The 24,548-nt window shown below is 35.7% G+C and overlaps 4 protein-coding genes across 11 annotated transcripts; 3 read left to right on the top strand and 1 right to left on the bottom strand.

Moving 5' to 3' along the window:
* Nucleotides 1-3,848: 3,848 nt before the first annotated feature.
* LOC141721677 (uncharacterized) lies at nt 3,849-8,903 on the top strand. Of its 8 annotated transcripts, none has more exons than XR_012574818.1 (10): nt 3,852-4,025; nt 4,110-4,188; nt 4,783-4,862; nt 4,962-5,028; nt 6,144-6,212; nt 7,076-7,279; nt 7,360-7,543; nt 7,668-7,797; nt 8,048-8,216; nt 8,393-8,903. XR_012574818.1 is itself a non-coding variant. In XM_074524705.1 (8 exons), the coding sequence occupies exons 1-8, from the start codon at nt 3,950-3,952 to the stop codon at nt 7,671-7,673; spliced, it is 759 nt and encodes a 252-aa protein (XP_074380806.1). In that variant the 5' UTR covers nt 3,849-3,949; the 3' UTR covers nt 7,674-7,984. The 8 variants fall into 8 exon arrangements, 3 of the variants coding, with proteins under 3 accessions (XP_074380806.1, XP_074380803.1, XP_074380805.1); XR_012574815.1 differs by having other exon boundaries at nt 8,312-8,903; XR_012574816.1 differs by having other exon boundaries at nt 8,309-8,903.
* Nucleotides 8,904-10,106: 1,203 nt separating this feature from the next.
* On the bottom strand, nt 10,107-13,171 carry LOC141721678 (uncharacterized). Its single transcript, XM_074524706.1, has one exon. The coding sequence runs from the start codon at nt 13,018-13,020 to the stop codon at nt 10,348-10,350; it is 2,673 nt and encodes an 890-aa protein (XP_074380807.1). The 5' UTR covers nt 13,021-13,171; the 3' UTR covers nt 10,107-10,347.
* Nucleotides 13,172-15,850: 2,679 nt separating this feature from the next.
* LOC141721668 (uncharacterized) lies at nt 15,851-19,564 on the top strand. Its single transcript, XM_074524692.1, has 2 exons — nt 15,851-18,739; nt 18,997-19,564. The coding sequence occupies exons 1-2, from the start codon at nt 15,919-15,921 to the stop codon at nt 19,335-19,337; spliced, it is 3,162 nt and encodes a 1,053-aa protein (XP_074380793.1). The 5' UTR covers nt 15,851-15,918; the 3' UTR covers nt 19,338-19,564.
* A 1,999-nt stretch (nt 19,565-21,563) lies between these two features.
* LOC141721673 (annexin Gh1-like) lies at nt 21,564-24,262 on the top strand. The gene is made up of 5 exons (XM_074524699.1): nt 21,564-21,722; nt 22,520-22,665; nt 22,865-23,083; nt 23,172-23,384; nt 23,724-24,262. Exons 1-5 carry the CDS (start codon nt 21,647-21,649, stop codon nt 24,018-24,020), a joined length of 951 nt encoding a protein of 316 aa, XP_074380800.1. The 5' UTR covers nt 21,564-21,646; the 3' UTR covers nt 24,021-24,262.
* The last annotated feature ends 286 nt before the right edge of the window (nt 24,263-24,548 follow it).

Here is a 24,548-nt window from a genome sequence, read left to right as displayed (position 1 = left end):
AACTGAACCTCCTTTCTTTCTCCCCCTCTCCAATACCTCATCCTGTTCCAACTCTAGTTCATAAGTCTTCAAGATTCCATATAATCTTTCAAGAGTAAAGTCCTTATAATCCTGAGAGTTTCTTAAGGAAACAGTCATGGGTTTCCATTCCTTTGGTAAGGATCTCAAAAATTTAAGATTTGAATCCTTCACCTGGTACACTCTACCATACAGCTTCAGTCCATTCAACAGTTTTTGGAATCTATTGAATGTGTCATTTAAAGATTCATTCTCTTCAAAATGAAAGTACTCATACTGTTGAATGAGAAGCTGCATTTTGTTCTCTTTTACTTGTTCTGTACCTTCACACAGCAGCTGAACTGTGTCCCAAACCTCTTTGGCAGTTGAACAATTTATCACATTATCAAACATATCCTTGTCAAGACCATTAAACAAAATGTTCATAGCCTTCTTATCCTTGTGGACTTCTTCTGTGTCTTCCATTGTCCATTCTGCTCTAGGTTTTGGAATGGATTGACCAACAGCAATTGTGGCCGTAGCAACTGTGGCTACTTTGTGGGGAATGTGAGGACCATTCTCAATGCAGTTTACATAACCTTCATCTTGGGAGAGTAGATGAAGGTGCATTTTCACCTTCCAGTGGTGATAACTGTCTTTGTCAAGAACTGGGATCTTTACTCCAATATCCTTCTTACTCATCTTTGTTAGATTCCAAGATCTTTAAACTCTTTGTGTGTCAAGAGCTTGCTCTGATACCAATTGTTATTCCTAGAGGATTAACAATGAGATTTACAGAAGGGGGGGTTGAATGTAAATCTCAAAACTTTTTCAAGTTTTGAGAAGTTTATTAAAGCAGTGTGTTCTAGATGAACAAGTGTATGAATTGCTTTGAGCTAATGCAGACAGATATATATTCAAACACAAAATGTAAAAAACACAACAAACTTTAAAAACTTTTCTGGTGGATTTGTTGTTCCACCAGAGATGGTATATTAGAAAATCTGTGTTCAACAATGTTGATCACAGCTGCATCCTAGTACAAACTAGATGAATTTTCTCTCAAGATATTTCTTAACAGCTCTGGAAAAATCTATCTAATTACTAGCTTCTTCTTGGTTTATATATATTACCAAGTGTACAAGTGAAAAACAATATAAAATTACAATAGTAAAATAAGTTCTTCACTTGCTTCTTTTCCTGTTCACTCAAGTACTTTGTTGACTATTGCAACTTTGTACTAAAGAAGAACGGCTGCTTTTTCTGTTGATCCTGAAATTCGGCTACCACATCTCAGGTTTTCTCTGTCAACCCACGTGCCTCTGTTTGTAGGTACAACTACCACTTATCAACGGCTAATTAGCAGAACATCCGTTGAAGCTTTCATCCGTTGATGACTTCATCCGTTGAAGGATGTTATCCGTTGAAGCTTTAGAGACATCCGTTGAAGCTTAGCTTCTCATCCGTTGAAGGTCTTTTAAGTCATCCGTTGATACCACTTCATTTATACAAAATTACAAGGCATGAAATATTTACAATTGGCCTTCCTATCTGCATATCATCTAGTAGTCAACATGACTCATAGTTTCTCTCAACTTCTAAGAATTACAATTTTAAATACAGAGACTGAAATATGCTACAATACTAGACTTATTTCTAAGTAAAGCTACACCATCAACGGATAGCCAAAGTGGTCTTATCCGTTGAGGCTACAGACACTAAATTTCTACTTAAGTGTTTTGTTAAACATATCATCAAACTAATGCACATATATTCCTAACAGTATGAAACAAGATTACCATTATCAACCATGAAAAATATATATTATACAACTCTTTTTCAAATTATTCAAAACATAATTTCGACTCGAAATTGCCAGATAAACCAAATGTATCTGATTACCAACTATTACATTTCCAAAATCAACCAACGCTTCCTCACACCAACTTTTACGGGACCACAAAAAAGTCAACTATTACATTTTATAATACCTATTTTATAGAAAAGTTTACAAGAAAACCTTAATAATTTATTTATGTACGTAAGTTTGTACTTTTTTAGCCTCTCTTTCTTTCCGAGGTCCCGTTACCTCTATGCATATACACAAAGTATCGACTAACCGTCATTATTTTAATTAATTTATAAGGTTTGATTTTTGTTTTCTTTTTTTGCAAGAGTGAATTGATCTATATAACAAGGTTTACAAAAATAATCTTGTAATGTCTTTTAGTGTTTCTTTTTTAATGAGTCGGTCGATATAAGTTGTTGTTTTAATATATTTATATGAATTGACTTTTGTGCATAATATTTTTTTTAATTTTATAGGTATCCTAATATCAATTAACAAAACTTACGCATTTTTACTTATCGTGTGGTAGGCTATGTTTATATAGTTTTTTGAATGTGCGCGCTTTTATGCATATGAAGTTCTATTTTTTTAATTATATAGGTATGCTGAGATCAATTTACAAGGTTTACGCACACTTGTACTAATCGTGTGATGGGCTAACTAGTACAACATCCCACAATCTCGATCCTGTAGCCCAGGACCCCACCACCGTGATTTCGCGTTCACTTGAAATTGAACCTAAGATCTTGGTGCCGTAACCTAATAACTCGGTTTCAACTAACTAAACTACTTGATATTTGGATCATAATTTAAATCTTTGCTCGATTTTGATTGATTTGTAAGTGTTGCTTTTTATTTTTTATATGCTCAATAACATGACATGTCATGACTGTTCTAAACTTATATTAAACATATTTGATGGGATGATGTTACATTACATGAACTAAGGAAGTAATTAATGTAAAATTTTAATATTGATATTATATTATGCATTTTAAAATATGAATAATATTTGAAATTTGAAAAAAGTGATAAATATAATGATATTAGAGATAATATTAAAATAATAAGATAAACAAATGTCTTTTTATATATATATAGAAATTCACACAACAGGAATTATCCCACTACAGTAAACATGTTTAACGAGATAGCGGTTTTTGAAGTTTGTATATCCATTATTCAGAATTTTAGAATGATCAATATTAAATAGGAAATGCAAAAAAAAAATAAACAAATAAAGATGCGTGTATTGGTAGATATGGAAAAATATCAAAGTGATAATTCAACTGAACGTCATGTATTAATTTAATCATCAAAATTAAAGGTGTATCATTTGAATCACTAAAGTCATAATAAATATCAAACAAATATCTCAAATATGTGCTCAAAAATTAAAAATTATTTTATGGAGTTATAATTTTTTTAAATCCTATTACAACCAAATGAAAAGTTATGAAATCATAGTAATTTAGATGATATACTGAGATTTTTAAAAATTAATCTACTAATCTTTTTTATTTAAATAAAGAAAATGACTCCAAAATTAAAAAATAAATAATAGATTTTTTTTTTAAAAAAATATTACTATATTATCTAAAATATTAGAATTCATAAATTTTTATTTAGTTGAAATATGATTCAAGAAAAATATACAAAATTACATAAAATAGTTTTTAATTCTCGAACAAATATTTTGAAGTATGTGTTTGATATTTACGGTGACTTTATAGATTCAAATGAAATCACGTTAACTTTGATATTTAAACTGATATATGACCTTTAGTTGAGTGTCCAGTTTGATATTTAACCCGACATGAAAATAGTCGTTATAAAGTGCATTGAAATAGGAGAAATAAAATTGATACAATAAAATTAAATAATTTTATTGTTGTATTTAACTATTTAAGTACAATTAATTTATGAATAAGTAATTTTTGTTAAAAAAATTAATTTGTTAATAATATTCTCGTAATATTATCCAAACCCTAGTTGCTTCCGCCCCAAAATTTATAGATTCATATCTATCTCTCTATTTATTCATCATCTTCTCCATTTATCTCACTCAATTCACTCTCAAAAATCTCGAAAATTTGAAAAAAGATGTCGCACTTCGGGAGAGCAGGACCTCCGGATATCAAAGACACCTACTCTCTTCTCGTTCTCAACATCACTTTTCGTACGTTTTTGGTAACCTAATTTCCCCAATTGATTGTGAACAGAATTCGATTTTATTAATTGGTTTTTTGTTTTGATTTTTCAGGTACTAGTGCTGATGATTTGTTTCCTCTGTTTGATAAGTATGGCAAGGTCGTTGATGTTTTCATTCCTCGTGACCGGAGGTCATCTCTCTCTCTCTCTCTCCATCTCTCTCTCCCCCCCTCCCTCACTCCCCCTCCCTCACTCCCGCTCCATCTCTCTCTCTCTCTCTCTCTCTCTCTCTCTCTCTCTCTCCCTCACTCCCGCCCCATCTCTCTCTCTCTCTCTCTCTCTCCCCCTCCCTCCCGCTCCATCTCTCTCTCCCTCTCTCTCTCTCTCCCCCTCCATCCCTCTCCCTCTCCCTCCCTCCCCCCTCCCTCCCCCTCCCTCTCTCTCCCCTCCCTCTCCCTCCCTCTCCCTCTCTCTCTCTTTCTCCCTCTCTCTCTCCCTCTCTCTCTCTCCCTCGCTTTCCCCCTCTCCCTTTCTCTCTCTCTCTCTCCCTCTCCCACTCTCTCTCTCCATTTCCTCTCTCTTCTCCTTCTGCCCCCTCTCTCTCCTCTCTCTTATATGCATGTGTTGGAGTTTAATTTTGTTACTTTGTAGGTATATATACGTAGGTTTTGTTATCTGTTACTTTTTGTGTGTAATTGTAGATGGACTAATTTTTTTGAAATGGTGATTGTGTATGTGTGTGTGTAAATTGTTAATTGTGTTTTTGTATGTGGATTGAACTTTAGAACTGGTGATTCGCGGGGATTTGCGTTTGTTCGGTATAAGTATGCTGACGAGGCTCAGAAGGCTGTGGAAAGGCTCGATGGCAAGTTTTCTGCCGTGTTTTATTATTTTGGCAATTATATGTATTTATTGTCCGTATTGCCGGTTTTTTGTGATTGATGTGAGTTTATTGATTATGCAGGGAAAGTTGTTGATGGAAGGGAAATAATGGTTCAGTTTGCTAAGTATGGACCTAATGCTGAAAGAATGTAAGTTGATTTTCTGCGCTTGCTGTTATTGATATTGGTTATAAGCAGAGGTTTTGTACATATATTCGAAGTTTATTTGGAGAGAAAAAGATAATCTTTATGTTATGATAATGCTTCTTTGAAGTTACTGATAGTTTAGCTCTGTACCTTTTGCTACACGTGTTTTTAAAAGAAAGTAACTTGTTTCAAGAATAGGTTACGCTGATTACATTTGTTGGCTGGTCACCAAGGGAAAGGCCCTTTTAGCCATACTTTGCCATTTGGGATTAAAATGCCCAAAAGAGAATGGCTAAAAGAGTGCCCTATTTAGTACTAATAAACTGTCTAAATATTTGTGTCTATAAAAAACAAAAGATATAGTGCCCAGCGGTATAATGTTGGACAGTTGGGCTGCAGGAGTTTGAATCCCGCATAATGCATACATTTTTAAACATTACTAAAATAAAACGCATTGTATGCACGTGTTTGTCATATGTATAGAAAGTTAAAAATGCCTTCTACAGCTGAGCAACCGGACTAGTTAACATAACACTAATATTAAATGTGGCCTAGACGTGCATCATATTGTGTTTTTGGGTGCTACAGAGGGATAAATTCTTTTTGCGTGCTATTTTGGCATGTTCATCCCAAATTGTTTTATAAAGTGCCAACATCTGGTTATTAACCTTTTGTGAAGCCAAGAGAAACATAACATAAATGCTAAGGGTGGTGTACTGCTTTCTTCGTACAGGAAGAAATTTGTTGTCAATATTCTTTAGCTGCAATTGTACTAATTGGTAAAATAATGTGTAAGCATCAATTATGTAGTTAGTATATTTAAATTTACGCAATTTAAGGCGTATAATGGAATATATGAGTAAATTATAAATGTGTCTGAGTATAATACTACTAGTCTTTTTGTTTTTTGCATTTAAACTGTTTATCTGATTCTTAGGCCGTCAATATTATCCGCAAATTTTCAAGTTCTTTTGTTTTATTAGGAAAGGACGAGCCAGTTTTTTCTCATTTAATTATCACAGTGGTTTGTGTTTATATCTTGCTAACTGTGCTTTATAAGAGGCTTGTTTGCTTTTCTTTTTTAGATTTATTTAATTTATTTGTGGTTTGGGTTTTAGCTCTAAAGGGAGGATTCTTGAACCAGTGGAGAAGTTGGGAAGGTCAAGGAGCCGTAGTCCTCGTCCGAGGTATTGTTTGTTGTTTTCTGTAAAGAAATTTTTTATTATTCTGTGGAATGCATTTTTTGATTATGATCGAATATGAAGGCTAGGAGTAGATAAAGAAATAAGTCTAGAAGAAAACTGGGCACGATTAAACACAACAATTCTATGTATGGTAGCAGAATAAATTTCAAAACCGATATGGGGTGTTGACGACTTATGAAATCATCCATGTCGATTTTTTTTATGTATAGACTATAGAGTAGAGTTGTGTATAAATGATATTCTACTCCATACTTGACTAGTAATCTGCATAAGGATGCTACTTAGCCAACACCCTGCAACCCACTGCACAGGCATAGAGTCCCTTCACCATACATCTAATGGAACTTTACTTAGTATTTGACTCTCTGTTTGCTGAATGTTCCTGTTTTCTAATTACATCCACCTGTCTTAGGTTTAAATTTTACTCTTCGCCTTTTCAAAAAATAATAAAAATAAATAACCATCGCCTGTGTCACAACATTGTGGTTTGTTTGTAAGGATGCCATAATATCTGTTACTTGCTGCACAGCTGTCATGATCTTAAAACGACAAGTATCCTGTCATGATCTTCACCTTTCAGTTACAAACCTGGAGTTGGAATCGATATTGCAGTCACTTCCATAATGCAGCATTTCCTCCCAAGCAAAAACGTTTTTTGGAAATACATAAATTTAATATTAGTGTTGACTGTTGTGTAATCTTCTTTTAGTGTGGCTTTCAAAGATGACAATGCATGTGTGACTGTTATTTCTATTAAGTGTGATTTGCGCTGTCCGTTGACATAGGTAACTGAGTGCTTGATGGTAAATATTGCACTGCTTTTGATCTTTTAATGACATTTTTAGATACAGAGATGAATATAGAGACAAGGGCAGGAGGAGAAGTCGTAGTCGAAGTAGGGACAGATCTTCCCGTGATTACCGTGGAAGGGACAGGGATTATCATCACAGGAGCAGAAATCGCAGCTTAAGCCCAGATTATCGTAAAGACCGTGAAAGAAGCCGATATGATGATGCAAGGCGTAGTAGGAGCAGGTCTCGGGGAAGGTAGTCGTAATCTACTCAGTTTTGTCACTAATTGTTTTTCTAATTTTAACTGTAGTTCTAATGCTACATGGATTGGTTTGTAGTGCTTCTCCTAGGCGTAGCCTCAGTCCTCGAAGGAGCTTATCCCCGAAAAAATCACCAACTAGGGATAGAAGTTCTGATGCCCGTGACCTCAAGGAACGTTCTTCCCCTGTTGCGCGGAGTGTTTCCCCCCGGCCTCGACCTGCTGATTCTCGAACTCCATCACCTCGCAATTCTGATGCTGAGGTAAGTCAAAGAAAACTATCATATTATGATTTAAAAAGCAATTAAAAAAGAGTGAAATAAATCTGCTAGCATTATGTTATATGCTAGATGGTTGCTTCCTTATATGATATTTTATTTCCTGCAGGAATAAGAGATGGATGATTTGTTTATTTTGCTCTGCATGGTTAAATTACTCTGGCGAGTACTTTTCCGAATTTGCATGTTGTGCTCTGTATGAGGATTTGTAGAATTCAGTGCCGGAGTTGACTTATAAGGTTATCTATTCCGTTGTAGTACTGGATGCATGTGCGATTCTACTTTTGTGGTAGTCTTGATACTTTGGTATTGTCATTGGTGTCTTCAAATTGTTCATCTAGTATCTTTAAAATTTCTTTCCCTATGATGAATTTATCGTGTTTGTTTCTAATAATTCTGATTTAACTTGAGCATGCTTATGGTTCATTAATTTTCTGGAAGACTAAATTTTAACTTATGATGGACCATGTACTGATTTTGTTCGGGAAGATTTAATGTGGCTGACTGGTGAGATGATGTAGCAGCTGTTGCTGATGCAATGACTTTGCTGTTTGTTGACATTATTTTTATGCTGGTCGCCATACTATCAGTGTTACAATTTTCTTGCTGGTTGCCAAACTACAAGTTTTACAGTATATGACTGATGCTGTCTTGATTGGTAAGAGTTAAAAAACCTTGTATTAACTGAAGTCACCATGAGATTTTAAAATTTTGAATTATCATAGTTACTCACTCATTACATTGGGTCAGAAGGGAGTGGTAGTAGCAGTGAGGCTGTGATGAACCTGAGATGATTTGCGATTATACCATATTTGTTATATGTGGTTGCTGCAGTTATCTGAAGCATCAGTTAACATATGAATGCTGACCTATATGATCCTGTAATGCTGATCGACAATGATAATATGCTGTTAGTCGTAGCAAGGGATGCGTAGCTGTTGTTCGTGTCCAGTTTTGGGTAGACTTTATTATGATGCTGTTAAGGTTCAGCTGTAGCAATTTAAAGAATTGGGTATATGATGGCTTGCACAAACAGTTGCTGCTTGACGTAGCTGTGAGAGCAGTAGTCAGTATTATCAAGTTTTGCCGCAACTTTAGCCCCTAATCTCTTAGTAGGTCTTTTGTTAATGATGTTTAGTAGCTGTTGCACTAGAATACTCGCTCTCTGCTCTTTACCTTTGCTAGAAGCCTCTTGCGGATTTAGAGTACAATTTTTTTTTTCGAGTCAGTAGTACAATTATAATTTTAAATAGTAGTGCATGCATTAAAGTGATGTTAGCATATTGATTACCACACAATTATAATGTTCGAAATAACTAAATGTGTAATGACTGCATTCTGGGCACATTATATTTAGTTTGCTGGCAAGAACATTTTCACGTTTTTTTGAGCCCCGAAGTTTATTTATTTAGGAAACCTAAAACGTATCCACAATTGTTAGAGCAATGAAGACTTGCCTATGTAATATCTTTTGTGATGTGAACTTTTGGCAATTTTTAGAATAATTATAGTTCTAAGATTTAGTGGTATATACTGTATGAACTATTTGTTTGCAGAACTGAGATATTTTACGAACACGAACTGAAAATTAATGAACCGAACAATGTTCATTAACTTATCGAACAAAATTCTTTGTCCGAACTCGAGTTCTGTTATTCCCGAATCGAACACGAGTTCTTCGCGAACCTACTGAACTCGAAGTGAACCGAATCGAGTTCGGACAACTAGTTAAAAGTTTTTGAGCCATTGTTATATAAGCCCAATGACTAAACAATAAAACATAAACAATTACTTAAAACTTTAGTATTCACAATCATAATTCAATTCATATGCACTCGGAGGCTTTGAGAAATTACTTACAACAAGGTCGAAAAGATGCGAGACGACTGCAAGATCAACAGACTGGAGAGAGGCTAAGAATCGAAGCTTGAAGATATGAATTAGGTAAGAATTTTCTTAATTATAACCTCTTGAACTTTTAGGGGTTTCAACACAATTTATAACCTCTTTAATTATAACATGTGTTCGTACGTTAAGTTTATCGAACAAAATATTTGGTTCGAACTCGAGTTCGGTAACCTCTAACGAGCGAGCTTAACGAACAGTTCGTTTACAGCCGGACCTGGGATGTACTTGATGTGAACTCTTGCAAACATTTGGATATGTCATCTGTGTAAAAACATCGGTTGGAGGGCTTAATAATGAATATTCAATCTGCGACAATCAAATGCAACTTCTTACACAAAATAAGATTTTGTGTTTTCACAGTCCTCATGTCTTGTGAGCAGAAAACTGTCATGGGAGGTGAGGAACAATGTGGATATGCCCGTGCCTGAAAAGGTTATGTCTAAAATTGTTCGAGAGGGAGATTCCAGCAGACAATGAAAGGGCAACGATAGCTGAAATTCGGGTAAAAAATCAAGGTCGGAGATGAAAGGTATTTGCAGAAATGTCGCAGTTTGGGATTTTCAGAAGGTTACGGACGAGGTAATGTGGCGACAAATTGGTGCCCCTGATTGCTTCACAAACGAAATAAGAACAACTTACAGATGCTAATAACACCACCAACAATGTCAGATTTCAGTGCAATGCAAGCTGCTCTCTAAACTATGGCGTATACTTGCAGGTATATCTTTTCTCTATTCTTAAGGAATTACATAGAAGAAGAATTATACTAAACATGGTGCATTTTTATAAACTGTAAAACTGTTTCGAGGACATCACAGAGAACACCAACATCTTGAAACAGAGAATTTTGGCTTTCCTCTTTTCTCTATCCTTTCTGATCCTTAGGCCCGATGTCTCGACACCAATCCAGCATACCATTTCGGCTTTCCTGCCAGCAACATCCAGTATCCAATAATAAAGGCCGGTGCCACTCCATAGACGTATCCAATCAACACAGCTTTCCAAGTAAAACCACCAGAAAAGAAACTATCATTGTCCTCATCCTCTTCCTCTTCCTCTTCTTCTTGCATTACGATATCATGTTCACACTTGTTGTGCAATGGATGTCCACACAGCCTCAGATTACCAACATAGCTATCATTGTCAAATGTATCAAATTGAGCGCCTCGAGGAATATGACCGCTAAGTTCATTATGAGACAAATTTAGAACCCCGAGCGTATATATACCACTGAGCTGTTGGGGAATTTGTCCTTCAAGTTGGTTGAATGACAGGTCTAGTGACTCCAGCATTGACAATTTTCCGAGTATGAAGGGGATGCTGCCTGTGAGATTATTGTGAGATAGATTTAGATACCGGAGGGACTGAAGATTGCCAATATATTCAGGTATCTCTTCTTCAAAGTTGTTGCAAGATAGATCAATGGTTGTGAATACCGTTAGAATTTTGACTAGCTTAGTTTCAGCTTTTTTTATTACCAGAGTAAGGGAGTCAGAGTAAGATGCTATATAGTTAATCTGCAGATAACTAAGATCATTAAACCTAAGCCCCATATAAGTGCGCTCTATCTTATTGACATCACCATTCATCATAGCTTTGAAGTTTTTGAAATACAATGATGGCAGTGGACCAGAAAACTCGTTGTACGACAGGTCAATTATTCTCAAGCTAGGGAATGGGCGCTTTGTTTTAGACTTCTGGTGTATCACACCGTGAAATCTATTGGATTTCAGAATAAGCACTTGGAGACTGGGAAGTGCTTCCAAACACCGCGGGAATGTATCATTTATTAGATTTTCTCCGAGATCAAAAACTTCTAAATGATCAAATTCAGCAAAAGAATGTGGAATTCTTCCTTTCAATTTATTTCCATGCAAATATAAACTTCTTAGCTTACGGAAATTTGATAAGGTTGCTGGAAGGCTTCCCTCAATCTTATTCATCCGCGTATCAAAAACTGAAAGTGAGTATGGTACGTTATCTGGACAAATAGGCAGTAAACCACTGAAGTTGTTATAAGACAAGTTCAGGATGACAAGGTCGCTTGAATTGCAGATCAAGCTGGGCACCGATCCATTGAGCATATTGGATCGAAGATCGAGATATGATAAATTATTCCAAGGTAGTTGCTCAAGACCACCTGTTAGACTGTTGTATGAAAGATTCAGATAACTGTCCTTACCCATTGATCCAACCCAATGAGGAATCTCCCCATCAATTAGATTTGCTGAAAGGTCAAGCACTCGTAGTTGAGTAGGTACACTGAAAGATTTAGGTATATTTCCAGTGAGGTGGTTGTTCCCAAGCCGGAGCGTTACCAAGCTTGAGCAACCTTTTAAGCTTCTCGGGATTGAACCGTCGAGCATGTTGTAATTTGCGGTAAAGTTTTCAAGTTTCCCACCATCACAAATGTTTTCTGGCAGAGATCCAGAAAATTGATTTATGCCCATCTCGAGAACAGTCAAGTTCAACCTCCCCAACCCTTGTGGTATATGACCTGAGAGTTTATTATGATGAACATACAAGGATTGCAAGTTGCTCAAATTACCAAAGGAAGCCGGAATTGAACCATTGAGGTTATTCACACTCAATTCTAGATCATTCATGGACTTCATGTTTCCTAATGCATCAGGAATTGAGCCAGAAAGTCCATTACTGTAGATATGTAATAGACTAAGTGACTGAAGATCACCTAATGATGATGGGATTGAGCCAGTAAGATTATTAGAATGAAGGCTCAGACTCTCAAGGAACTTCAACTTTCCTAGTTCAGAAGGAATAGAACCAGAGAGTTGATTGTTAAAGAGATGCAAATATGTTAAGTTTGTGAAGTTTCCGAAATAGGATGGAATAGGACCAGTCAGGAGGTTGGTGTCCATGAAAAGCATGACAAGATTGATGAGAGAACTGAATTCAGGAGGGATGGCATTTGACAGTTTGTTTTCGTAAAGATAAAGATTAGCCAAGTTGCTCAATCTTCCGAAAGAAGCAGGAATGGGACCTTCAAGATTGTTTGTATACAAGGCAAGTTCAACAAGAGAGCTTAAGTTCCCCATCTCTTCTGGGATCGAACCATTCAACTGATTCTGAACGAGGTGGAGAACTTCAAGATTAGTTAACTTTCCAATTTCTTGTGGAATATTCCCAGAAAATTGATTGGTAGACAAATCAAGATAAACTAGCCTGGAAAGAGAACCAATTTGTGATGGAATGTTGCCATAGAACTCATTGATTGCAAAATCGATATGTGTAAGATTCGGAAGAGAGGAGAAGGGGAAGCGAGACAGAGTTCCATTAACATTCGAAACAGAGAGATTTAAGCGAGTTACACTTCCAAAACTGTTGCATGAAACTCCATGCCAAGTTGAGCATGGAGAGGTTTCACTAGAAGGAAGAGTCCATGTACTCAACGCTGAATTGTTTCCAAGAGTGGCTTTCCATTCAAGAAGAGAAGTTGCTTCTTCAGAAGCATCTGCTGCAGCAAAAGCAGAGAAGAATGGAAATGCAACTGTTATAAACAAAATGAAGGAATCAAGATATGAATATTTTGCCATGCTTAAAGGCATGGTTTGTGTTTTGTTTGGTAGAAACACTAGTGACATAAAGATTGTTATTTATAGACAGCAAGGACAGATGCATTAGTATGCAAATGTTAAAGCCGCTGAAAACCCCTCAGATAACAGAGGCGGCTACTTCAATCATATTTTCTCTGTAATGCAAAATCTTGATTATACTCGAAGCATGTGTTATGAACAGTTCTTAAATTTGAGAAAATATATACAAGTCTGCATTGGATAGTTTTTTTAGTATCTGAAAGTTCTTTCTTATTTCTGTGCAAACCAGGTATATTCTGAAATTGCATTCGAGCCTGCATTTATAAACTGCGTTAGGGGGCTTGATTTAGAGGTCCTTTCTTAAGTGTGTGTTTAAAAGTACTAATAGGTCTAAGATTTTTTTTAGTGTGTGTCCGTGGACAACTGCTGCTAAGAGTTATACTTTGATGAGCTATCCATAAAATATTGGTGGAAAATTTATTAATAATGATGGATCCTTGTACAAAAATTTTCATCAATAAAATCTGTACAACTCGTCAGTCACACTTTCTTAGAATATGTTCATGAGCACACACCAGACAAACCGTTGATCTAATCATAGTATGAAGTTCATCACCTTGTTGGTTCAAACAAGCAGGATCCAAGAAATTAAACCACCTCGACTTGACTATGGAGTAAAGTTTGGTTTAGTTGTGTTAGTATTTGAGAGGGGGGTCATGTTGCATGATAATTGTGTGTTAATTAAGCTTTATCTAACATACTACTTCACGAACGTCGGATCTGTATTTCAAGGACCCAGATTTAAGGACAAAAAAAAATTTCTATGATCTGGGCCCTTAAAATAATGATCTAAGGATTTTTGAACAGTATGTTAGATATGGTTTATATAAATCCTTGAGGGGGAAGTCAACTTTTTTTTTTCTAAAGTCTGAACCCCGGTTTAGAAAATCTTTACAACATTAATTAAGAGTTGAAGTTTTGTATGGAGTGGCTTGCACCGGATTATTCAAAGATATATTCGACAAGCAAGAAAGAGTGATGTGATTGCATGTTATAGTTTCGATATAGGCCCGTAACCGAGTCCAGCCGAGTCTTGTTCTAAACGAGCAGAGCTTTTTTATTGTACAAAAAATGTGTTCAAACTCGAGTTTGTTAGTCGTTAAAGAACTAAGCTACATTTCGCTATTTATCGAATAAAAAATGAGTTATTTGAGCTCGAGCCTAAACTTTTTAATCAAATTTGAGCCGAGCCTAACACTGTTCGACTCGGCTCATCTCATTTACATCTCTATCCGAGACATTTAATACAAAAATGAAGTGACGTTTATATGTCTATATACGTTTTGAAGCCTAAACACTCTACCACTTACAAATTAGGAAATTATACGCAGGCTTAATTACAACTTGAACCTTGAAGTATAATGATGTGTACACATAAATCCTTGAAGATAAAACTTGTACACAGCAATCCCTTATGTATCAAAAGTGTATATCTTGACCCTTAGCACAACAAACACTCCTAAATCGTTAAATGGTAGGTATCGTTTGAGGGTTATCTCAATAAATAAATTCGATAGATTCATCTCATGTCATATAGGAGGGAGGTTAATGTATTGGACGTATAACTGACTTAAGACTTGGAGCGAAAAAATAATTTTTTACCCCGAAACTTGCCTGAAAATTTGAGATTTCATAATTCGAAATTTTTGGCCGAAATAAGGATCATGATGTATATATTTTGATACATCAGGGGTTGACGTGTATGACCTGTTTCTTTAAGGATGTATACGTACATTCGATCATACTTCGGGGGTTAAGTTATAATTAAGCCTTATACATAACACATTTAATTAAGCTGGGTTAAGTTATTCGTGTATGTATGTCAAGTTGGTCAGTCACATGGAGGTGACTTCTGACAATTTACAAAAAAATTATCACATTTCAAATTTGTGGAATATGAGAAAATATTTGTTTGAATTCAATTTAATCAGAATTTGACAAAGATGGTTTTTGCATTAGTGATAGATTAACAACAGCAGAACAATTAACAAAACAATCAGGTAAAGAGACTGACTACTGGATTGTGATATAATTCCAGAGGCCTTGGGGTTGAAAGACTCTGGAGTGGCCTTGGGGTCGAAAAACTTCTTAATATCTATAAAGATAACTTACCATATCAGTGGCGGAACCAGAGGGGGGCTATGGGGTGCTCGAGACCTCCCGGACCTCATAAAAATGGTAAAAATAAAATTTTTACCCTCGATAAAATTATTGATGTTAGTAGAAAGAAAATTTTTGCACACGGTCTAAATTTCATGTTAAATTTCGAGCACCCTCTAAATTTTAATCCTAATTCCGCCACTGCTTACCTTACCGCAGGTTGTTTATATTTTCTAAAGTTTCTTCTAGCCACACAGGGTTAAAGTTATAGGGCCTCTTTGACTTGTCTTTAAAGTGGAACCACAACTGTGTCCCTGGAAATTTCTCCACAACTATCTCAATCAAATTTGAAGTTGTGCACTAACACCAAAGTCAAGTCTTTCTAGATAGGAATGGGAGTAATAACAAAAATAATTAAAAACTGGGGTCAGCTGAATGCTAATGCTCTCCACAGGCTTTGAATATTACTGGTTAATTTTGAAGACTTGATCCAGCAGTGGTGTTTGAGTGCACCTCAGCTTAGTGCTAAGCAACACTGTCTCGGACTCGGTTCGGTTTCGGTTTCGGTTTTTCTCGGCCCGTCTTGGTTATATGTTTCAAGATAACTAAGAAATGAATTGAAAAATAGTTAATTTTAAATTTACCTCAAGATGTTACATAAACTCAAGCCTACTGGCATGAAAACAAGAAGTTGCAGAGTTATGTATCTGTCCTCAGAGTCTATAAATAACAATCTTTATGTCACTAGTTTTTCTATCAAACAAAACACAAACCATGCCTTTAAGCATGGCAAAATATTCATATCTTGATTCCTTCATATTGTTTATAATAGTTGCATTTCCATTCTTCTCTGCTTTTGCTGCAGCAAATGCTTCTGAAGAAGCTAATTCTCTTCTTGAATGGAAAGCCACTCTTCGAAACAACTCAGCGTTGAGTACATGGGCTCTTCCTTCAGGTAAAACCTCTCCATGCTCAACTTGGTATGGAGTTTCATGCAACAGTTTTGGAAGTGTAACTCGCTTAAATCTCTCTGTTTCGAATGTTAATGGAACTCTGTCTCGCTTCCCCTTCTCCTCTCTTCCGAATCTTACACATATCGATTTTGCAATCAATGAGTTCTATGGCACCATTCCATCACAAATTGGTTCTCTTTCCGGGCTAATTTATCTTGATTTGTCTACCAATCAATTTTCTGGGAATATTCCACAAGAAATTGGAAAGTTAACTAATCTTGAAGTTCTCCACCTCGTTCAGAATCAGTTGAATGGTTCGATCCCAGAAGAGATGGGGAACTTAAGCTCTCTTGTTGAACTTGCCTTGTATACAAACAATCTTGAAGGTCCCATTCCTGCTTCTTTCGGAAGGTTAAGCAACTTGACTAATCTTTATATTTACGAAAACAAACTGTCAAATGCCATCCCTCCTGAATTCAGTTCTCTCATCAATCTTGTCATGCTCTTCATGGACAGCAACCTCCTGACTGGTCCTATTCCATCCTTTTTCGGAAACTTCACAAACTTAACATACTTGCATCTGTTTAACAATCAACTCTCTGGTTCTATTCCGTCTGAACTAGGAAAGTTGAAGTTCCTTGAGAGTCTGAGCCTTCATTCAAATTATCTTAATGGCTCAATCCCTTCATCATTAGGTGATCTTCAGTCACTTAGTCTATTACATCTCTACAGTAATAGACTTTCTGGCCCAATTCCTGATGCATTAGGAAACATGAAGTCCATGAATGATCTAGAATTGAGTCAGAATAGCCTCACTGGTTCAATTCCGGCTTCCTTTGGTGATTTGAGCAACTTGGAATACTTGTATGTTCGCGAGAATCAACTCTCTGGTCCTATACCACAGGAGTTGGGAAATTTGAAGTTAATTGTTATCGAGATGGACACAAATCAATTCTCTGGATCTTTGCCAGATAATATTTGTGAAGGTGGGAAACTTACTAACCTTACTGCAAATGACAACATGTTCAACGGCTCAATCCCTAAAAGCTTTAAAGGTTGCTCAAGCTTCATGAGGCTCCGCCTTGATAACAACCAATTTGATGGAAATATATCAGAAGCTTTTGGAGTGTATCCTGACTTGGATTTCCTGAATCTTAACAATAACAAGTTTTACGGGGAGATCTCGAGAAACTTGTCAAAGTGCAAGAAATTAACAGCATTGCTCATTTCTGGGAACAGTATCAGTGGCAGCATACCCCCAGAAATCAGTAATATTACTCGTCTACAAAAGCTTGATCTTTCAACAAATCAACTTGTTGGGGAGATTCCTAAAGATCTTGGAAGGTTGACTAATCTCTTGGATCTACGTCTATCCAATAACCAACTCTCAGGCAATGTGCCCTTAGAACTCGGATTAATTTCTACACTTAATTATCTTGATCTGTCAAGAAACAGTTTTAATGGTTCGATACCAGGAAACATTGGAAACTCTCAGCAGCTGTTTTACTTGAACTTTAGCATCAACAATTTGAGCCAGGAAATCCCAACAGGGATATCAAAGTTATCTCATCTAACTTCTCTTGATCTTAGCTATAACGCGCTTACAGGGAAGATACCGTCACAGATTAGCAGCATGGGAAGCTTGGAGTCACTGAACATTTCCCATAATATTATCTCTGGTTCCCTCCCAAAGGCTTTTGATGATATGCCTGGTCTTTTGCACGTTGACATATCGTTCAATAAGCTTCAAGGCCCAATCCCCAATAGCAAAGCCTTCATGAATGCTTCGATTGAAACTGTACAAGGAAATGATGGTCTGTGTGGGAACATCACTGGCTTGCAACCTTGCACAAATCCTTCATCTGCAGATAGAAACTCATCGAAAAAAGATCACAAACTCATCCTTCTTATATTACTTCCTTGTCTGGGAGCAGCTCTACTTATTTGGGCAGCATTAGGGATCCTTGTGTATTTACGGAAGAAAAGAACCACAGAGATCCAAATAAATGATCAGGAAAATGAAGAGCTGTTTATGGTGTCCTCTTTTAATGGAAAAGAACTGTACAATGAGATCATAAAATCCACAAAGGACTTTGACGATTTCTATTGCATTGGTAAGGGAGGATTTGGAAGTGTTTACAAGGCAATGCTACAATCAACTGATACTGTAGCAGTAAAGAAGCTTCACTCATCATCTGAAATAGCTGACCGTTCAGGTTTCATTAACGAGGTGAGGGCACTGACTGAGATAAGGCATCGGAACATTGTTAAACTTCTGGGGTATTGTTCACAGCATCCACATTCATTCTTGGTTTACCAGTACCTTGAAAATGGCAGCTTGGAAGCAATGCTGAGTAAAGATGTGGAAGCTAAAGAATTGAACTGGCAAATGAGGGTAAAAATTATCAAAGGTGTGGCTCATGCATTATCTTACATGCACCATGACTGTTCACCTCCAATTGTTCATCGCGACATTTCAAGCAAAAACATTCTTCTCAATTCAGACTATGAAGCTTGTATTTCTGATTTTGGCACTGCTAAGTTGTTGAAAACAGACTCGTCGAATTGGAGTGCAGTTGCAGGCACATATGGATATGTTGCACCAGGTACCATTGATTTCTACTCTTAGGGTATCTATTAGGCTATTGTCCAGGAACCAGTTACTCTAAAACCTTAAGGTGTTAGAGAATGACCCTTTCCCCCTTTCCAGGATCTTATATTATTCTCTACCAGCCTGAGCTCTGATACCATGTCAAGGAACCAGTTACTCTAAAACCTCAAGGTGTTAGAGAATGACCTTTTTCAGGATCTTATATTATTCTAACAGCTATAACATTTTCTTATTCGTTTTGAATTGTTGCAGAATGTGCTTACACAATGAAGGTAACAGAGAAATGCGACGTTTATAGCTTTGGAGTACTAACCTTAGAAGTGATCAAAGGGAGGCATCCGGGAGATCAGTCAAATGCATCGCCATTTTCTCCATTGAGAGAGACTATAGAGCTTAAAGATTATGTTGATCAGAGGATCCCCCCTCCTTCAGATGACCTGCAAGAGTTTTTGATTCAGATGATAAAACTGGCAAATGCATGTTTGCATTCAAATCCAAAAGCAAGGCCAACAATGTACATTGTTAGTCAGCTGTTTGAGACCAAAGCAAATCACGCCCACAAGCCTCTTAATTCGGCAATCCAAGAAAAATAATCTGTTAAATAGTTAACAGATGGTCAGAGTCAAACGATTGTTATCAGCATAACATATGTCTGGAAATTACCTGAGTACGTGTAAAGATGACCTCATGCATGCGTTCTGAAAGCACATTGTGCACTTACCGAGGTAATTTATCGTTATATAATATGTTGCAACAATTATTTATTCCTGACCGGACCCTTATGTAAAATATTTTTTTTTATTGATTCTCTTCCTCTTTATGTAAGTTGTTTGTGTGGGAGGTAGAAGCAGAGATAGGTAAACGGTAAACACAAATGTACAGCAAGGGCTACTATCACGCCAACTCAAATAAACTATTCTTACTGTTTTATCAATATTTTTATAAATTTGATTAATATTTAAACTAATTATTTTGACTATACTTCGATTATATCCAATTAATAGTTAGATCGTTTTATCGACTAGGGCCGATTACGTAGTTCACCTTTTTATTGAAGTACATTTTGTAAAACGTGTTATTTTATAAAACATGTTTTACAAATATTATTACTTCAACAAAATTATGCAAATTTCATACATTTATAAGTACAATACGTATCAGCAATATGTTCTGTAACATGAACATTTATATTCTGCAAACTAAATATACTTTGTAGAATAATATATTTTGTAATATTCTGCTTGTAAAATTTATGTAATCTACAAGATTTTCAATAAAATAATGATATTTGTCGAAAAATAATAAGTTTTAAGATATTTTAAACCATATCTTCTTGCGGAACATATATGACTCTAAGTACTTCAATGAAATAATGAACTCCATAAAACGTAATTCATACTATATATTGAAAAAATTTCTTCGAAATTTATCAAAATGACACGACATATTTTTATTTATGAAATTTATATTAATACGCAAGATATCTACCTCATTTATGAGTAAATATCAAATATCATAATGATAACTCATTATTCGGGAAACGGTTTTTGAGTGCATAATCTGCCCGTTTGGGAAACTGAATTTCATTCGAAATTCTAAATTTGATCAAATAAGTTGTTTGAGAATTTAGATTTGGATTTTATTTGAAATTCAAGACATTCAAATATTAATATAAATATTAGAATTTGAAATAACAACTCAAATTCTATTATTTGAAATCACTCATTTGAAATGAAATATAAGTTTACAAACGCCTTTTTAATTTTATTTTATTTTGACAAATATGCTTCTAGACTTACAAATGAGTATCTGTTCTCATAAATTCTCGGGGTGAGCGAGGATCAAAGACAGAAAATAAACTTTTAACTAATTGAGTTATCCAACCGTGCTCAAACGCACTCTTAATTCAGGGAAATCAAATGCAAGATCCCAAAAAGTTGAAATCCCGACGCAAAATAAGACAATTAGTCCACATTAGTAGTTGAGTAGCTGAGTAATGGCCGGTCCTACCATGGGCCCGACATCATGCATGTCCATACATCTTTCACAAATACGTGTCAGAGATCAATCATATCTTCAAATCCTTACAATAACCTATTAAAGAAAAATCATTTATTAATCCTTATCTAAACCATACTTTTATTGCGTTATTTGCTGCTACGAGACATTTCAAATCATATCGGAGTTACTTTCATTTCGGATCTTGAATTCGATTTATATTCATTCTAAAATACACAAAAATCTTATTATTCATTTATTCTAATTATTTTATTCTCTATTATCCGAGTACTGAGTTCGATACTAACTGATCCCAAAAATTTATGAACACAGATACTCATTTATAAGACTCTAAACCATATTTGTCAAAAAAAATAATCATATTATTAACCGAGATTTTATAATGTGATTCCTTGCATTATATAATTTTTTCCCTAAATTAACATAATCATATACGTGAAAAATGATAACGAGACGGTAGATACGAATACGAACAAAATGGAAAATACTACTCCCTCCGTCCCACTGGACTGTTTACGTTATTTTTCGGCACGTTTTTCAATGATCGTTTAAAGTATAACTTCATAATATTTTTTTAAAAAAATCCGAAAAAAAATTTCATGTTTAAACTTTTATTCAAAAAAAATTTAAGAAAAAATATTATTAAAATATATTTTATTAAAATCTCGAAATACGTGCAAACAGTGGAGATAAACTATCTATCCAGCGGGCCGAAGGGAGTAAAAATGTAACCGAAAGTCAAGAAGGCCTGTCGGTTTCCTACATAATAGTACTCCCTATAAATAGAATGATCACGTAAATAAATAAATACAATCCTGTAATATTATTAAAAATCTTGTTGTTTTGCATTCGTTTTCGAGTTTTGACGAACAAATCAAGGAAAATGTCGACCCTCTGTGTCCCCTCTCAAGTTCCTCCCGTTTCCGATGACTGTGAACAGCTTCACAAGGCCTTTAAAGGTGGTACTCTTCATATATCTACATGTTTTTTTTTGTTTATATAAATTTACATGATCTATCAACTTGTTTTGTTATGATCTTTAATGATGCATTGTGTGGATCTTTAATCTTGTATTTGAAATGGGTTTTGTTTGTTTGGATCTAATGATTTTTGTAGTTTTGTGATTATGATCTCAAAGATGAGCTGCAAGACACAAGACTGATCATGAGAGAGGGAGAGGGAGAGAGAGAGGGAGCGGGAGAGAGAGAGGGAGAGAGAGGGAGAGAGAGAGGGAGAGAGAGGGAGAGGGAGAGGGAGAGGGAGAGAGAGAGAGAGAGTGTAGATGTAGAATTTTAAGATTTTGTGATTTTGTATCTTATATAGATGAATTATGTTTTTTATGTGTGTACAAGATTTTGATGTGGTGATAAGATTTTTGGATGGTGTACATTATGTTCTTGCCGGATCTTTTTAATTTAAATTAGGGTCTAGGTCCTGACATTGGATGGCCGTAGTTATCTATGACCGAAATTTTTCACCGATAGATTTAACGCTGGAAATTGATGTGAATTCTGGGGGTCACGTCACTCTATCTGTGCTTAATTTGTTAGTCCTTAGTTATAAGAAAACATTGTATTAATGTCAGATCTGTATGTATTAAGTTTACTTTGTGGTTGTAGTTACTGTGTTGAGTTCATTTTTTCTTTTGTTTTGGAGATGATGATGTTTTTGCTAATTACCTAATAAATTGTTGATTTTGTGATTTTAGGGCTATTTAGGATTAAAATTGACTTGTTCTGTGTTTTTGCTTTTGCAGGCTGGGGAACGAATGAGGGATTGATCATTTCAATTTTGGGTCATAGAAATGCTGCTCAGCGCAAGGTGATTCAGAAAACATATGCTGAAACTTATGGTGAAGATCTTCTCAAAGTCTTGGATAAGGAACTCTCGAGCGATTTTGAGGTTAGTTTAAAGCATAAATCAAGAATTTTTCTTCACAGTAGGATGATTCTCATTTGAATCAAAGCCTATATCTATTTGGCATCAAGATTTTATTGGTTATCTTTGATTTTGTATTATGCCTCAAACACGCAAATCTGCAGATAAACACATTGGTAGTAGACAACTAACTAATGCATTTTTTTATACTTGTCCAAATTAGAGGATTGTTAAGCTCTGGGCACTTGATCCTCCTGAGCGTGATGCTCAGCTGGCTAATGAAGCGACAAAAAGATGGACTAAAAGCAATCAGGTTCTTGTCGAAATAGCTTGTACAAGGTCTGCACAGGACTTGCTTCATGCCAAGCAGGCTTATCATGCTCTTTACAAGAAGTCCCTTGAAGAAGATGTCGCTTATCACACTACTGGAGACTTCCGCAAGGTATAATTATTAGTTATAAAGAAAATAGGTTAACCTGTGCTCGGCTTTTCTAGTGCCAGCTTAAACATTTCATTTGTTATGCTTCCAGCTTCTGTTGCCTCTGGTAAGTACTTACAGATACGAGGGAGATGAGGTCAACATGACTATTGCAAAAGCCGAGGCTAAGATACTCCATGAGAAAATTTGTGAAAAAGCTTATGCTGATGATGACCTGATTAGGATACTTGCCACAAGGAGCAAAACCCAGATCAATGCAACTCTGAATCATTACAAAAATGAATTCGGCAAAGACATAAACAAGGTATGCATTTAAATATAATGTAGCTGCATCTGTTTTAGTCGATTCCTTCACTAGCTGTGATGTTAGCTTGTCGCGATACTTGTCTCCCACTAACTGCTTCTTAACATCTCGACTCCTTCAAAATTTTGCTGATTAAATTTCTGCCAACAAAATGATGATGTCCGATACTGTATAACATACTGGCCTAAAAATTTATAGCTGTTCAATGGTAACTCCAGTTGATGATCCCCCTGATTACTGCCTATCGATTGTTTAAGATGATTGTACACCATATAGACCTACCTAGTTTAGTTTCTAGTTCTTCTGCAGTACTTAAATTATAATCCATTTTGAACTCAGGATCTTAAAGCTGACCCAAAGGACGAGTTCCTTGCACTTTTGAGATCCGCGATCAAGTGTCTGAACTTCCCTGAGAAGTACTTTGAGAAGTCTCTCCGCCTGGCAATCAACAAGACCGGTACAGATGAAGGAGCTCTCACCAGAGTTGTTGCGACAAGAGCTGAAGTCGACATGAAGACTATCAAAGAATGTTTTGAGAAAAGGAACACTGTCCCTCTCGACAAAGCCATTGTCAAGGACACCACCGGAGATTATGAGAAAATGCTCCTCACTCTGATTGGTCATGGTGATGCCTAAACTGATGACCTTGTTTCAGCTATAGAATGGTCTATGCAACAACAGTTTGGCTGAGTTTGTTTTCCTTGTGTGCTCTTTGCCGTTAATATTACAAACAGTTTGTGTATTTGGCAAAGTTTTTTTTCCTCCAGTGATCTTCTGTATTCCCAGTATGGTGGAACACTTCAGTAACTTGCTCTCCTTTAAATAAATAACAATGTGTGCCCTCCTAGAGAGCAAAAGCTTCTCAGCTTTCATTTTGATATTGTGTTTCAGAATCTTGGATGAGATCCCGGGGCAAACAATTGTTGCAACATATCATACGTATGCGGTATGGGATGCTTGCAACATTGCTTACTCCTGACCATTAAGATAAAATTCATCAGATCTCTAGTGTCATTTCTTTTATTAGTAAGAGTTTAATAAAAGAAAAAATATATTATGATAATGATAATAATTAATTTTCTTAAATTAATATATTTAGTGTGATAAATTAATTATTTTGTTTATTTTATTAAACACATCCAATTGATTCTCCGACTAATCAAA

Source organism: Apium graveolens, chromosome 4, assembly GCF_009905375.1.
Source record: "Apium graveolens cultivar Ventura chromosome 4, ASM990537v1, whole genome shotgun sequence".
In the NCBI taxonomy this organism is placed as follows: domain Eukaryota; kingdom Viridiplantae; phylum Streptophyta; class Magnoliopsida; order Apiales; family Apiaceae; genus Apium; species Apium graveolens.
This window is presented reverse-complemented; position numbering and strand designations above follow the sequence as displayed.